Below are 14,605 nucleotides of genomic sequence, written 5' to 3' on the forward strand. Positions count from 1 at the left end.
GCTTGAAGCAGTGATTGAGCACCTGGTGGGAAGGCAGGGCCAGCCCAGGAGAGCTCAGGTGAAAGCAATGCACTGAGTGACCAGAGTGGAGCCAGGTGGAACCAGGGTGGAGCCAGGATGCATGCACCCCTTCCCAGACTACATTTAAGGGTTGGCAGCAGAGGGAAGGGTGTTTTGCTGTAGATCCCTGCCTGCTGGAGGCCTTCCAAAGGTAAGTAGATTTTTCTTCCTTTATTTTTACAGCTGGTTCTGTTTGGGCTCATCCTCATTAGCTGCAGTCTAAGACTGTTACCTCACTATTATGGCTGTGCTTTCCACCACATTATAGCATTACACTGACCCCCACCATGGTACAAATTAAGACCATTACCACTCATCTGTCATTAGTGCAGTTCATCACACTGTACAAAGTTGTACAAAAAAAACCTCGCAAACTGGACCACTGTTATTTTCAAGATCAACATTGTTAGAAGGGCTAAAGAAAGAAAACTTTGCCATCACTGGAGCATACCCAAGCAATGCGTGTATAGACACAGCTGAAGCAAAAGCTTGACCATGGTTTCTATTTACTGTGTCCATCATTGTCCTCCATAACTGAAGGACCTGGAACCCTGGTAAATTCTAAGCATGAATTGACTTTGCATATGAAACCCAAGGGCTTTACCAAAGGATGGTTTGTAACTAACATCTTGCAAAGCTGAATATCCTTCTAGCTTCAACATCAGAAGATAAAACATCTGAAACCCACCAGCCTGGCCTAGGATTGGGAGGGAGCCACACAGAAAACAAGGAGCTACATTTGAGGTACAAACAGCAACTTAAAAAAATCAGCGTGGACAGAAACGTAAATAACTGTGGTCAGAAACCCAAGGAAGAAAATAGTGTTTTGGCCCACTTTGCCTTGTAAAACAACACCGGTGCTACGCAGCATATAGATGAACAGATGTGCTTCAAGAAGTGCTGGTCTACAGCCAAGTCCTGCTGTGGGATATATACACAAGGCTCCCAGCACAGTCCATGAGATTTAACCATGTGTATCTGAGCATGGAGGCATCCCTTAAGTGCAGTGTTAAAGCACACTTGACCTTTGGGGAGTTGCTTTCCTGTCCTGTGGTGGGCTTGCCTTGGTCACCTGCATCTCTTGAGTTATGCCACTTCCTCCATTACTCGCTGAGGTGCTGAGCTGCTGGCGCAGGTGTTTGCTTAAGTGCCACTGCCTCCATTTTCTCTGAACTTCCAGCTGAACCTAAGTAGAAAGATCACAAAATGCTTAGCTTGGCTGGTTTGTCTTGGAGCCCTGCATGGAGGAGAGCAGTATAACAGGAAAGGGAGAGACTGTCACCTTTGCCAAGGTCTGGCTTTGTTTATTTAAGCCCCACGTAAGGGATGAGGGTAGGGCCTGTATCTTGTCACTTCTGGAGATAGCGCTGCTGCAGCTATGCAATTTTATGTCAACCTGTTTTTTTGTTTAATTATTAGTGAAGCTGTTTACTGAGACTAGCTGGCCTTATGAGAGTCCTAATAAATCAAGACCTGATACAGCTTTTTCTAAACTCCCTCCCAAAGATCAAGCAGAGGAAATACATGGTATGATAGATGATGACATCATATGTGAGGATTGGGCTCTGATTTTCAGTGTGACAGTGGGTGGGGTGGTACTCCCATCCTCCACCACCTAACAACGCCATCTGATTTAAGAAAGGGCTGCAATAGTTAAGCAGTGAAGTTTGCATGTGGCATAAGATGACCTAGGTTTGCCAGGTCTGGGAGGCATTTCAGGGGTGATGTTAAGTATCCAGGAAGAAAATCCCCAGATAAAATGTGTAACCTATCCTTACTAATTCATGAGATGTCCTTGAGCAACAGAAAAGAATGTTATCTATACAGAACTCACCTCACCGTTAAGAAAACAATACAGTACAGCCACGACAAAACCCTGAAAGATAAAAAGAACTGCGGTCACAGAATTAGAACTGCAATTTCAGCTTTTAAATTTGGAGGAGATATCTGAAAGGAAATCAGGCAGCTTGTTATTGCCACTAGGGCTCTGTTCTGTGCACAGCTACGTGTTGCTCATCTTATTGCCTTAAGAAGAGTAGCATGTCAAATATTACCTGGAATGATCCAAGAGCCAACTCAAAAAACAGCTGGATTTCCATTGTGCCGCTACTCGCATCTTCGGGGAAGAAAGCAAAGATGATATAGTGAACCCCAAAGAGTGGGATGAGGAGAAGTGTGGACTTGGCAAGTCTCCTGAGAGCAGAAACAAAGGGGAAACCTGGTGTAGAAGGGGCAGGAGGAGCCCAGAAGAGCTAAGATAGCATAAAGTCGCAGTGTGCAGGACTTACTTGTACTGGTTGAAATCACTGCTCCGTCCTTCAGGTGAGCTGAGCTTCCTCATCAGGATCCTTAAAATGTCAATAAAGAGAATGAAATTAACCTGGAGAGAGGAAAAAATAATAATTAAAAAAATAATTTAAAAAATATATATTATTAAGAAAGACAAGCAAACGATAATGCCCCATGACTACAAGTGCAGCTGCCAGGCCTCAGCAGAGCCACTGGGTGTGTTGTGGTTGAGCAGGGAGAATGGAGGGGCTGGCCTGTAGGTTAGTAGCTGTGTCTGTCTCCATCTTGTCCCAGCCTCCCTGGCCCCTCAGGGATTCCCCAGTGTTGGTTATCTGTGGCCACAAAGGAAAGGCAGGGAAATTCAGTGGGGGTTCAGGCCTGAGGATTCTATTGAGGGTGGCGGTGGTTGTTGCTTGGTTGGTTGGTTTTTTTAACCCAGAAGGTCCGATGTCAGCCGTGTAGGCTTTTTACTGATTAAAATCTGCTGGGAATGGGAGGATTCCTGCTGGAAGGAATTGCCAGGGAGCAGCACAGCAATGCACCTTAGTCAGGGAGCACAAAGGAGCTTATCAGTGTTGATTTTCTGCCCTTTGAACTGCTAAGGACCGTGTGCTGAGAGGAATAAAGAGATTAGATCTGAATTCTCAAGGACTGGCTGTTTGTTTGCTTATGTGGCTTATGGGCTTGAGAAAAGCCTCTGCTAGACGAGCAGGCAGGAGCATGCAGACGGCTCCGCCCGAGGCAGAACAGGGCTTCGAGGGGATGGGGGTGAACTCCAAGAGATGAACGAGGACTGGGGTTTCACCTTGCAGTCATTAGGAAAAGTAAATGCACAGTTGACCCCTGTGTGCTCCGCAGTTTTTGTGGGGTTGAAGGGACTGCTTAGTGGTAAATGAGCACGGGGTCAAACCCACCACTTCGAGTGTGTAAGTGTTGCAGTTTGTGTTTTGAAAACATAGTGGAGCCTGCTGGCAACATGGAAACCTCAGCAAAGCCCTGGGTTCTGGCTTGGGGTGCCAGAAGGCTGCTAGACTAGCAGCTCTCACCTTTCTCTAACGCAGCTTCAGATGAATCATTGCAGACCCCCAGGCACCACACTTGGGAGAACAACTATCTCCAAGAAGCAGTTCCAGTGCCTCGGTACCCACAGCTGCAAAGGTGAGCACCAGCAAATGCTCACACCATAGACGTAAGGTATTATTCGTGCCAAAGTGTTCTTTACATCAGCTCTGCCTTTCACCCGGCAGGTTCACACTGACTTTCAATGCCTGTATCTCATTTCAGTGAGTAATGCCTTAACAGTTTAATTGCAGTCTACTGACCTACAGTGTGTGAAACCTGTGAGCTGCTTTCATTGCCGAAAACAGAAGTTAATGGTCGTGTAAGGCACGTTGTTTTTGGCTTTGCTAAGAGGGGCAGTGACCAGGAGGCACACAGGCTATTGTACTGAAATGTACAGCATCTCGGTTTCTCCTCCTTCCTTGAAACAGTCCAAAACAAGCTTCCACAAGCCAGCCAAGTTCATATGAATTCAACAGGATGTGGAAACCTGATCTTCAGGCTCTTGCTTCTTGGGAGGACAATCTAGCGTTCCCTTGCAACTTAGCTTCAGGGCATTGGTTACTGACTAATCCCTGCTGTGCAGTAGTTGCTTAAGCAGTAATTCATGTGCCACACCAGTTTGAGCACATGTCTAAGACTGCTTCATTAACAAACTTCTAAATTATGTCGAGTAGATGATGTCTAACTTGACAATATTTGAAAATACACTTTGAATGCACTCGTTCCAGAAAAGACTTACAAAAATAGATGCAACTATGGGGCCTCTGATGATCCACCAGGTATTGGCATTCGTGTTAACATCCCAACACCTGCAAAAACAGAAGAGAAGGTGCATTCAGCTATCAAAACACTGGGTGTGTTTTCAAAGGGATTTAGTCTGTATTGTACTTGAGGTAGGTCCCTACTCCCTCTTCTGCAATGTGAATTTTCTGTCCCCACTTGTATGGTACGACATTTTGAGGAAAGCAGAAAACTACCCACTTGCACTGGACAAGAAGTGTATCCTGCCCTTGAGGCAGGATGTTTTTCCTGCTTCTAAATTTTATGAGGGAGAAAAGAGCAAAGCTTCACTGATGAAGCACAGGTGTTTAAAACTTCACAAGATGAATTCATACTTTAAAGTCATCTCCTGCCCCTAGAAATGCTCTAATGAAATTTGAACCTCCCTCTCAGCTTGCTCAGCTGGACTTTTCCTCTCCCCCTGTGCTTGGATCCAGTCATGCACCACAATTAAGTGGCAATTGATTTGCTTGGCTGCCAGTGGTGGGGAACGAGCAGGAAATCCCCACAGCAGTTGGCACAGGTTGGCCCTTTCCAAGCAGCTTACCCCACATTTTCACTGAGCTGTCTCGCAGTCGCCCATGCAGCAACAAAGACGGTTGGGGCACCTGCAATTGAAAAAGCCAGTTACTGCTCCACAAATCCATCCCAGAGGCACAATGGACTGACAACTATTCTTACAAAAAGGAGAACCATTACCCCATCCCAGGGCGATGAACCACCAAAGGAACTTCCTTTCTGAGAAGAAGGAAATGACCAGGAGAGAGTGGAGGTACAGACCCTCCACGAGGAGCCAGCTGTAGTTAGACATGATGCAGTACTGAAAGAAGACCATGGTAAGCTTACAGCCAGCCTGAGGAAACAGAGGGTAATTAAATCTTGCTGTCATTCGTATCTGTTTTCAAGAGAGTTTAAAGCACTGAACTTGTTTTCCAGGACACTGATCCCAAATACCTTCAAGATATTTTGCTGTCGCTTAAAAGAAGAGGAAAAACACATTTCCAAACTTATGCGGGCCTTTTCCAGATCCCGAAGCTGCAAACCTATATCTTACTACCAGCTCTCTGTAAGTCAGCAGTATTTAATGCGTTCTCCTATTTTCCCCCTGAGTACCATTTACCAGGATCTATGAGCCATGTAGGGATCTCCACCCTGGTGGTGTATCCCATGTTCATGGACTGTGGCACCCACATTTAGGTGCCTCTGTGTCCATGTACTGAACTCTGGGTGCCTTCTGTGGACACTAGTCACTGCTGTCCAGCAGATGAATGCAGACACCTACTTCTGAGCAGCCTGGAAGTCCTCTGCTCCAACACTTGGTGGGCTCCTAGATACCTGCAAATGGTTATCTGCAGCCATGAGGAAGCACACCTGAGTTTGTGTGTTTGCTCCAGCCTGGGCTCCTTTTTCATCCTCGTACCTCCCCCAGTATGATAAACAGAAAGCTAGGACAGAGATTTCATTCCCTGCATGCTAACTACAGATGGGATCCTGCTTGGAAGCTGAAGCATGGAGCAAGCAGGAAGGCAGGGGATTACCGTGTATGCCTCACAATAGTTTGTGTCTTCAGAGGAAAACAGAACATTATCTTTGATGAAATTTGATGAGGCTCGCAAAATGAACGATGTGAAGAGATGCATGTGGATGTAGTTCCTTGTACAGCGAAGTCTCCTGTAACAATGAGAGAACTCCTGTGAAGTTATTTCCTAGGAATATTACATTCCTAGACAAAGCATATCTGTTTTTTAATGCTGAGCTGACAAAACACTGGGTTTTGGGTTTTTTTTGTCTCTGGAAGGAAGGTTTGTGCATTTCCAAAGAAGGACACCCTAAAGAAGGCCTTGAAAAGCTAAAGTCACATCTGCTCTGCTCAGGTACTAAGAAAAGGCAAACACTGCCAGAAGAACTAGGACTTCATTCCAATATGCTTGGTCTAGCATACTGGTCACTGAATAAGGACTAAAGTGCAAATTCCAGGTTATAAAAAAGCATTAAGATAAGCTCTGTGTCAGGTCACTGCTGTAAACATGCAGTTCTTTTCCAGAAGTCAATACAGCAGTGCTTAGAGCAAAGTTTTAGTCTCATGTGAGGAGAAGAACAGCAGGAGGAAAGGGAGCCTGCCCCAGAGACACTGACATCATGGCAAAATCTCAGCATGGAGATGATGCAAACTTCAGCTTGCAAACTATGTTCAGCTACATTTTGGAGAAGACAGAAGGACATAAGATGAGGAAAATCTCTTACATGTTTTGGGAAACAGAACTGAGCTCATTCCTATCACTGATTTATGTGATTTATGTCACACTTACAATGTTTAATCTGCTGTGAAAGACACCAGAAGTGTTTGTGTTTGCAGAGATGACCAGAGGTCTTGATCAAACCCAATCAGTCATGCTTCTCCTCACCTTAAAGAGGCCAGGACCACCAAGGCTATTGTCAGCGTCACCAGGGAGGTGCAGTACCCAACGGTGTACATTGTCTTCAGGGTCATGAAGTAGGAACGCTGCAGGAGAACAGATATTCTCATCTTCACCTTTGATCATCTGTTAGAAATCAGCCTGCAGCAAGAGAAGGCTGTCCCTCCTTTCTTAACAAGTAGATTTTCTTGTAAAATCAGCTGCTGAAGTTTTAATGTCAGCAAGCCTTTGAAGAAACATTTGTGCTGAAGAAAACCCATACACACAATCCTACCTGGGGTAAATTACATTATTCAGTCTCTATTTATCAGATTGATCACATCCCTCCCCCAGGGCTCTAAAGAAACAGGCACTCAGACTTACTCTCGCCTCGTTTGTTGTGTCATTGACGTTGTAGCCACAAGCAATATCTGGTCTTGGATATGGATCGGACCAACCCTCGCTGGTACAGTTTCGATAGACGAAACCTGTATGTTAACAACAAAAAAGGTAAAACCAGGTATAACCATTTCCAATTGTACCTTTGTTAGACAGTCACCAATGTGTAGGGTTGCTTCAAGAGCAATGGGACACTTTCTCCCCGGGCAGTGCTCTCTGCATAGCTGGAGGTGAAATGCAGCTGAGCTGATTCTGTTGATACTTGCCCAGTGTGTTTGTGTGGGTCATAATATTGTTTGCCAACTGAGGGATGACTGTGATAGATGTGTTTTTATTAATTGCAACATAAATAATAGTGTTCGGTACATCTGGTATTTCTTGGCCAGTGTTCCAAGATCAGCAAACATACGACTTGTTCAATCATGGATTCATACTCCATACAAATTACTCAGATGTTCCCAACTCAGATTTGTATCGTGTTTTGTCACAGTCTGAAAAGAATGCAAAAGGTTAGAGGGGCACAGCTCTTATTGGTGAGATTTAGATAGAATAGATGCCCCCACAGTGATGTCCAGGCATTACCTTATGCTTAATGGAAATCAGAGGCTAGGCTAAGTCAGTGAAGTTAGACTTCTGAAAGCAAAACATTTAGGTTCACTGAGTCCTTTGTGGCTGTCTTCCCAGCCCCTGGAGTAAAAGAGGCTTTTGCAGAATTCATCTTGCTTTCAGACAGATGTCCTCAGACGGCACTTTTCTCACCTATTTGGGCATCCAACTTCCCAAATCAAGTGAGACTTGAGCCACCAAGTTGCACATGATTAAGCAGGACCGGTTTGAACGTGCCCACATTCATGTCCTGCACTAATTGTGAAAGCAGGTAGTCCTGCCCTGAACATCTTGCAATCTCTATGGCAGAAAATGGCCCTACCATGCAGGTATAGGCTATAGGCTGAAGAGAAGCTTTCACAAAGAAATAACACCACTGCCTGCTGTCCTAATCACATACATCTGTCCAGCAGGAGACACCCTTTACAGTACCCTGTTTCACTGCTGTTGGGAATGAAAACCTGAATTTGGCAGCCCTTCTTAGTGGAAACCTTGATAGAAGATGCTTTAAAAGTCTATTTTTGTGTACACAATTAGCCACAGGGACTCTGAGGCATCCAGTTTCTGCAAAACATCCCTGCAGCGTTCAGAGAACAGAGAGAGATATGCACACAGCGGTGTTTGACAGTGGTTTATGCTTTTTGGAGCCCTGCCGGGGCTGTCAGGACAGTCAGGGGCTCCTGCTGCCTCTGAACTAATCCTGGTGACCTGAGAGTGATCACGCTTGGTTTGCACCCACCTCTGTACAACTGCAAAGCACTGCAAACGTGCTCAGATTGTCGTGTGGGAAGAGCTCAGGGTGTGTCAGTACCACATTATTAATCTGATGCTTTTATGAACATCTTGTTCCAGCTTAGCATCACCGGAAGGGCCAGAACTGTTTTTCAAACTAGGTTTTCCATATTCTGCTGCAGTACAGCAACAACAAAAGGAAGAGAATGAGCTCTCCCAAACATCTATCCCCTCTGTTCTGTCTAATGTGGGGCTGTAAAGGTGACCAAGAGACAGGAGAAGTTTTTATATGAGAAAGCTGGGACTGCTCAGCCTGGAGTAGTTCTGTTTTGAGCTCTGTCGCTTTGATTAGTGCTTATCAGAAGTGGCTCAGCTCTCAGCTTCTCAGTCAGGAGGGCATCTAAAGTTGAAAGCTGTTAGCCTATCTGTCTCCAAGATAATGCAGTGCTCATTTGACATGTAGCTATGACCTTTGGATGTCCAAATTCCTGTTTTCCTCCCGTGCCGATGCTGGCTGCTCGGGCAGAGGCAGGGAGCGGATCCCTCTAGTGGCTGCACCAGCACGAATTGCTCTGAAGGTATTTAAGGCTCAGTATCGCCGGGCTGAAGATTTGTGAGCCCGTGCCCGACAGATGATTTTTCTCAGCAATCTGTGGCTTTGTATAGTGTTTCCTCTGTCCTTGTGGAAGATTATAGGATTCAGTGGGCAGCTGCTGTTGGCGAGTGCAGAAAGCAACATAGTATTTCTTTTGATTCAAGCAGTTTGTGTCTGATTGTATTTAAAGAGCATTAAATGCTTATCCTCCTAGATATCTAAACCCTATTAGACAATTTAATATGTTGTCTCCTGTTTCTCCTTCCACAAAATCAATGTCTGCTTTTCTGTAAGCACTGGACATCATTAATCCACGTCCTATAACCAAAGAAAGCCGAGCTCTCCTCCTGGTTTGAATCATTAACTCATAAAGAGAAATGGAAGCACGTTTCTCAGACGTTGTTCAAAAGCAGAACTGAGCAGAAAGCAGGCAGAAACTACTGCTTAATGGCTCAAGATTACTGTATTGTACTGGGACACTCGTACACTTCTTTGTATGGAGACTGTCACAGCTAGTGGGTGAACCCCAGAGCAGATTGCTTATTGAGGAAGGCACAGAAGGGATCCTTTCCCCCTGCCTGGCGGGTTGGTTCTGCCAAAGCATGCATGAGCTTAATGCTGTGTGAAATTCTGCTCTCTTGTCAGGCTTGGTTGAGACCAGCCAAAGAGTTATTTGAAATGGAAAGACAGACAGACTGAAGAAAGCTTTGTTCCCTTAAGAAATTAAGTGATAAAGCTGCTTTACATGATAGCATTTATTTCCTATGCTTTTCTTTGTCTGGCTAAGAAAAACAATCTCTTGCAACATCTTACTACTTTAACTCCAGGCTTTCTCACCTTCAGCTTAGTGATGGAAATGGAGCTGCTAAGTGGTCATCCAGCTTTGAAGGGACAGAATTTTCTTTAAGTTCAGACCTGATGATGACATCTCTCTAAACACCCACACTGAACAAACACCACTCAGGAAAAAAATGTACTTTTTGGTGTTACCTTGTTTCCCAGTCAGCATCTGGAAGAATTTGGGGCAGTGAGCACTGACAGTGTATCCCACAGCAGACGTAGGCCAGCAGCTCATGTTATCCCACATTCCTGCACATCTGCCTGAAGACAACAGTGAAATACTGTGGAGCTTCTCCCAGCAATGAGACACCATACAACATCTCACACCAACGAAACACCGTGCTACATCTCCCAGCAATGAAGCACCGTGCAGCATCACCCGAGGACCAAAGCAGCTACAGGAATAGGGATGTTCTGCTGGGTGAGGTGGAGTCCTTCCAGGAGCTGCTGAGAACTGGATGGGACAGAGCAGGTCCTGCTGGCTACAAACCAACCCCAGCATCCCATTCTGGTCCTTGACAGCTCTGATCTACGGCAGCCAGACACAGAGCAAACTGGGCTGTGCTGAGCCTACATCAGGCCCTCCTCAGCTCCCAGTCCTCCCAGTCTGGGAACAATTGAATGGTGCTGGAAAGGTAAAGGAAAACAGAGGTGAAAAATTTAGCTCACATTTCAACTTTTCTAAAGCTTCCACTTTGAATCAGCCTGGTGTTTTCTTTGCATAATCCTTGTGTAAACATAAAGAGGCACAGCGTGGCAAAGAGTTTAAACAGCTTCAGAATGATACTGGGCAAAGCCGCTCTCTTTCCCTGCGTGGTACACCGAAAACAGGCACGAGATCCACAGAGCTTTGGTTTTCTTCTCCTGCAGGATTTCTTTCTCCTGCAGGATTATCTCCACACAGAACTCAGACATGCAGATAATTAAAGGATGAAGAAATCTGCAGACTAAAAGCATTATTTCCCGGAATAAAACCATTATTTTATAATTCACCAAGGTAACAGATCCTCATCGAATAAAGACCAGCAGAAGGAAATTCCTCTGCTTCTCTTCAGAAACCATTGCATGAGGGCAGCTGTGCACCCTGTCCTTGTTTATTTGGTGGGAGTTTCTCTGCCAAGAGAAGGTGTGTTTGCAGAGAGGAAGGCTTTGAAACTAAGCAAAAGCCTCAAGTCTTGATCCAAACAGAGCACATCTCATGGAGCACTGTCACCGCTCATGCTGATGAGGATTTTGCCACCTCATGGTCTACAGAATTCATCCAGGATCAGTTCAGCCTGCAGGATGTAATGGATGACACAAACCCACCCCCAGAAGTGATGGCTCATCAGACACAATATCTGTTGCTTAAATAACTGCTTGTGTGCCTCCTGCTGGAGGAACATGGGGGTACTGAGCCACCCACCTGACCGAAGAACAGCTTCTACCTTTCACATTCACCCACCCTTACCTGAGCTTAGGAGATCATTTTCAGGTGTTCTGTTCCTTGCCTCCAGGGACAAAATCTCAGCACAGTTTTCTTCCTCCTTTTTCAGGACACTCAGGAGGTCGCAGACAGGAGGGACAGCCCTGATCTGCAAATATAAAAGCAGCAGAATTACTTTTCCTCTTAAAACTTTCTTAGCAGGAATTGCCTTCTTGTGCTCCTGTTCTCCATTTGATGCTGTCAATTGGTTGTGGGCAGTATTTTCTTGAGATACAGTCAATTTTCTTAATTAAATCTGCTCTTCTGTGATAGCAGTAGGCAAGTACAGACTCAGTTCCTGCCTTCTCCCATTTGCTGACATTGTTATTGAGAGAAATGAATCTGTTACTCTGCTAAACAAATTAAGTGCCTACTGAGCAAGGTGCTCCTCGTAAGGACTGAAGAAACATCCAGGGAACTGCTGGACTCCCCTGCAGCACTTAATCACCCACTTCTGGCAGTGTTAAACCACAGACCTTCACTGTTCATTTTCCTAGGTGACATTCACTTGCACAACCAGCCCAAATATGTCCACTGGCTGCAGCCCACCCAAGCCTGCTCCCCTGCTACCGATCATAGAGCTTCGGGAGCCAAGCCAACAGCAGCACCTCACTGAGACTTCTTGCAAGAAAACTGATTGTAAATTGTCCTGTGCTCATTCTCTCACCAGCCTCCTTCCCTGGCCTCCTTCCTCACAAGGAAGGGTTAAAATGTATGTCTTAACTCAGTCCTGATGTAGTCATTGAATGTGCAGTTTATGCTACATGCTGCTGAGCCAAAATTAACATACAGAACATCAATCTGCCATTAAAATGGCATATACTGAAAATCATCATAAGGTAGGATGAGATCTTTACACCTTGCAGTATGCTTAATGATAACAAATCCCCACACACAACAACATGTCAGCCTGATTCCCATTTGTAACAGACCCGCTTTGTCCCCAGTGAACAGGAAAAGCTACTTGCACCACTTTTGCCTGTTTCCATCGTTTTAAACAATGAAAGCACAGGTTACACCCAGGTTCCCATTATGACAAACCGCATAGCTCCTCATGAGGTATGAAATGAATAAAACCAAAATAAATCTTTTTTTTTTTTTTTCACAGTGAAATGATTTTTTTCCTTGAATTCCTTGTGCAGATAATTCAGGTTAAATAAGTTGTTCTCTGGTACCAGGATTTAAAAGCACTGAATCCATTTGATCTTGGGAAAAAAAAAAAAAAAAAAAAAAAAAGGAGAGACATACAAATGGAGTAACACATCCAAGGAAATGTAATTGCATTTAGCTGCTTCTGTTGTTGGCTGAAGGCTGAATTTGATCATTTCTAAACACTGACAGATCATTTAAACGTTATTTATCACTCCCTGTTGCTGAACATTTGATTACCAATAGTAAAGCAATTAATGTTTTCATCATACACAAGAACAAATGCAATTGTTCAGACCTAAAGCAGACATCTGTTGCATTATTCCCAGGAGTTACCTCGGAAATATGTTAAAAACCAACATTAGTGTTAAACATTCAAAGGGATCAACAGAACTGGCTTGGTCTGCATGCGGGTGGCTCGTTGTAGTATAAGCACATGTAAAACAAACGTTAGCCACCATGTTAGCTACGCTTCTTGTTTCTTTAAAGAAAATTTGACATGTCAAATCAAATCGTCTCAATCCCGTTCTGAGCAGAAACAGTTGTGCTAACTCGATGCCCAAAGTGCATTTCTTAACCTGTGAAGGAGTGGATCTAAATGCTATTTAATACAAAGAATATTTGCAGCTGCTGAATTCCCAGACAGTTTAATCTGAAAATAAGTGTTCCAAGCTTCACAAGTGGTTTAAGGGAGAACAAAGAATACCAGGCTGTATGCTGTAAACAAGATCTGTATTCTGAAGGACTGGAAGGAGAGTAAGCAGAAGGAGATGCTCTCAGGCAGCAGCCTGATTAAAGACATCTATTTACAGAGCCTTTTGGTGGTACTTGAAAATGAGAAACCCAAATGGCAAGAAAACCAGCACAGTCAATGTTTTAGTATGAAACACAATCAAAGCAATGCAGACTGCATTCCCTATGCAATTAAAACATCTAGGCAGAGCTCACGTTTTATCAGAGGGCAAGACAGATCCCCTGCAGGGACAAAGAGTGATTTTTGCCAATGCAGCAGTGATTCTTTATATAGACCGAAGGTTTGTCTCCTAAGTTCTCACAACCAGGCTGGACAGATTTCAGCCTCAATTTTCTGTGCTTTTCAGGATTGGAAAGCACTTGAACAGCATTCAGAGATGACACTCCAGGTTCAGCTGTTTTTCTGATGGTATTGGGCGCCTGGAGCACAGCAGCAATCTGCACATCAGTTCCCAGACAATGGGGAAAGCTAAAAGAAAAAAGCATGTGTGGGGCAAATATCACTTTATATTCCTTCTGCCCCAGTCAGGGGAGGCATTAGCAATGGTGGGCATTTCCCCTGAGGAGATTCCTCCCTGAGCTACCAAAGCAGTAACACCGTCCTCTTTGTGCAGCTGGGGAAACCGAGGCAGCCAGCATCTGGCCGTCTGGACACTGTCAATTAGTGTGGGAAGCAGCAGAAGCAAGAATAAAAGAAAATAAATCCCAGCTTACACACAGACCTTTTAAAGCAAAGACGTGATGACTTTGTGGGATAGAGGTGCACTTATTCATTCAAAACAGTTCCATGCAATTGGGAATAAATAGCTTCAAGCACCTACCAGAACGGCTGAAATCCAGAAGATGATCACCGAGATGGTCCACATGTTCAGCCACAGCCCACTTCCCGCATCCCTCATGCACCAGAGGTTGCTGGGCTGTCTGTGCTCTTCAGCCTGGCTCTCAGCTCCCCTCACTTTGTCCCTTTCCCTCCTCGCTTTTTCCCTTCCCAGCTTTGACCATCCTGAGCCAATGCTTCTCTTCAGCTGCAGAGCCCCAGCCAGCATCAGCAGTGACGGGACCCCCCCATCCACCCTCCAAGCTCCCCTCCTCCTCCACAGTAGCCTCCTGTCCCAAGAATAACAGCACCTCTGTGGGGCATGTTCCTGCTATCGTCTGCCTGCCTTCCTGCCTTTTACTCACTGCTATTGACCGGTGTCGGTGGGGAATGATCATTCCTCACACTCCCATGATAAGGGACCAAGCAGGGCTCCAGTGTGAGATGTCAGCTCCACAATGGCACAGGTAATCTATTAAGGGGAAATTGTCATTAGTGTAGAGCACAGCCAGGGGAGGACCCAGCCCTGGAATAAGCGCCCTGCTGGGAAACAGGGTTTGAGGAATGCAATTCAGGCTGGCTGTGCTGCTGGCTGCCGGCAGCTCTGCACATGCCTCCCACAGTGAGCACGCAGCACTCAGCACTGGGGGCTGAGGGATGGT

General features: G+C 45.2%; 1 protein-coding gene across 2 annotated transcripts; it reads right to left on the minus strand.

The window, feature by feature from the left end:
• Positions 1 to 440: 440 nt before the first annotated feature.
• Positions 441 to 14,497, minus strand: SCTR (secretin receptor). Of its 2 annotated transcripts, none has more exons than XM_032446024.1 (13): positions 13,948 to 14,497; positions 11,210 to 11,333; positions 9,910 to 10,020; positions 6,972 to 7,075; positions 6,597 to 6,694; positions 5,730 to 5,862; positions 4,891 to 5,011; positions 4,739 to 4,799; positions 4,151 to 4,220; positions 2,349 to 2,440; positions 2,115 to 2,253; positions 1,895 to 1,936; positions 441 to 1,246 (listed from the first exon to the last, which is right to left on the minus strand). In XM_032446024.1, exons 1-13 carry the CDS (start codon positions 14,170 to 14,172, stop codon positions 1,070 to 1,072), a joined length of 1,497 nt encoding a protein of 498 aa, XP_032301915.1. In that variant the 5' UTR covers positions 14,173 to 14,497; the 3' UTR covers positions 441 to 1,069. The 2 variants fall into 2 exon arrangements, with proteins under 2 accessions (XP_032301915.1, XP_015724288.1); XM_015868802.2 differs by having other exon boundaries at positions 4,891 to 5,044; positions 13,948 to 14,494.
• Positions 14,498 to 14,605: the final 108 nt, after the last annotated feature.

Source organism: Coturnix japonica, chromosome 7 (assembly GCF_001577835.2).
Source record: "Coturnix japonica isolate 7356 chromosome 7, Coturnix japonica 2.1, whole genome shotgun sequence".
NCBI lineage: Eukaryota > Metazoa > Chordata > Aves > Galliformes > Phasianidae > Coturnix > Coturnix japonica.

Coding starts and splice junctions, on each gene's coding strand:
- SCTR (XM_015868802.2), bottom strand. CDS start 14,172: ATGCTGGCTGGGGCTCTGCAGCTGAAGAGAAGCATTGGCTCAGGATGG. Junction 11,334..13,947: donor TCTGGATTTCAGCCGTTCTG/GTAGGTGCTTGA, acceptor TTATATTTGCAG/ATCAGGGCTGTCCCTCCTGT. Junction 2,254..2,348: donor AGTGATTTCAACCAGTACAA/GTAAGTCCTGCA, acceptor TTCTGCTCTCAG/GAGACTTGCCAAGTCCACAC.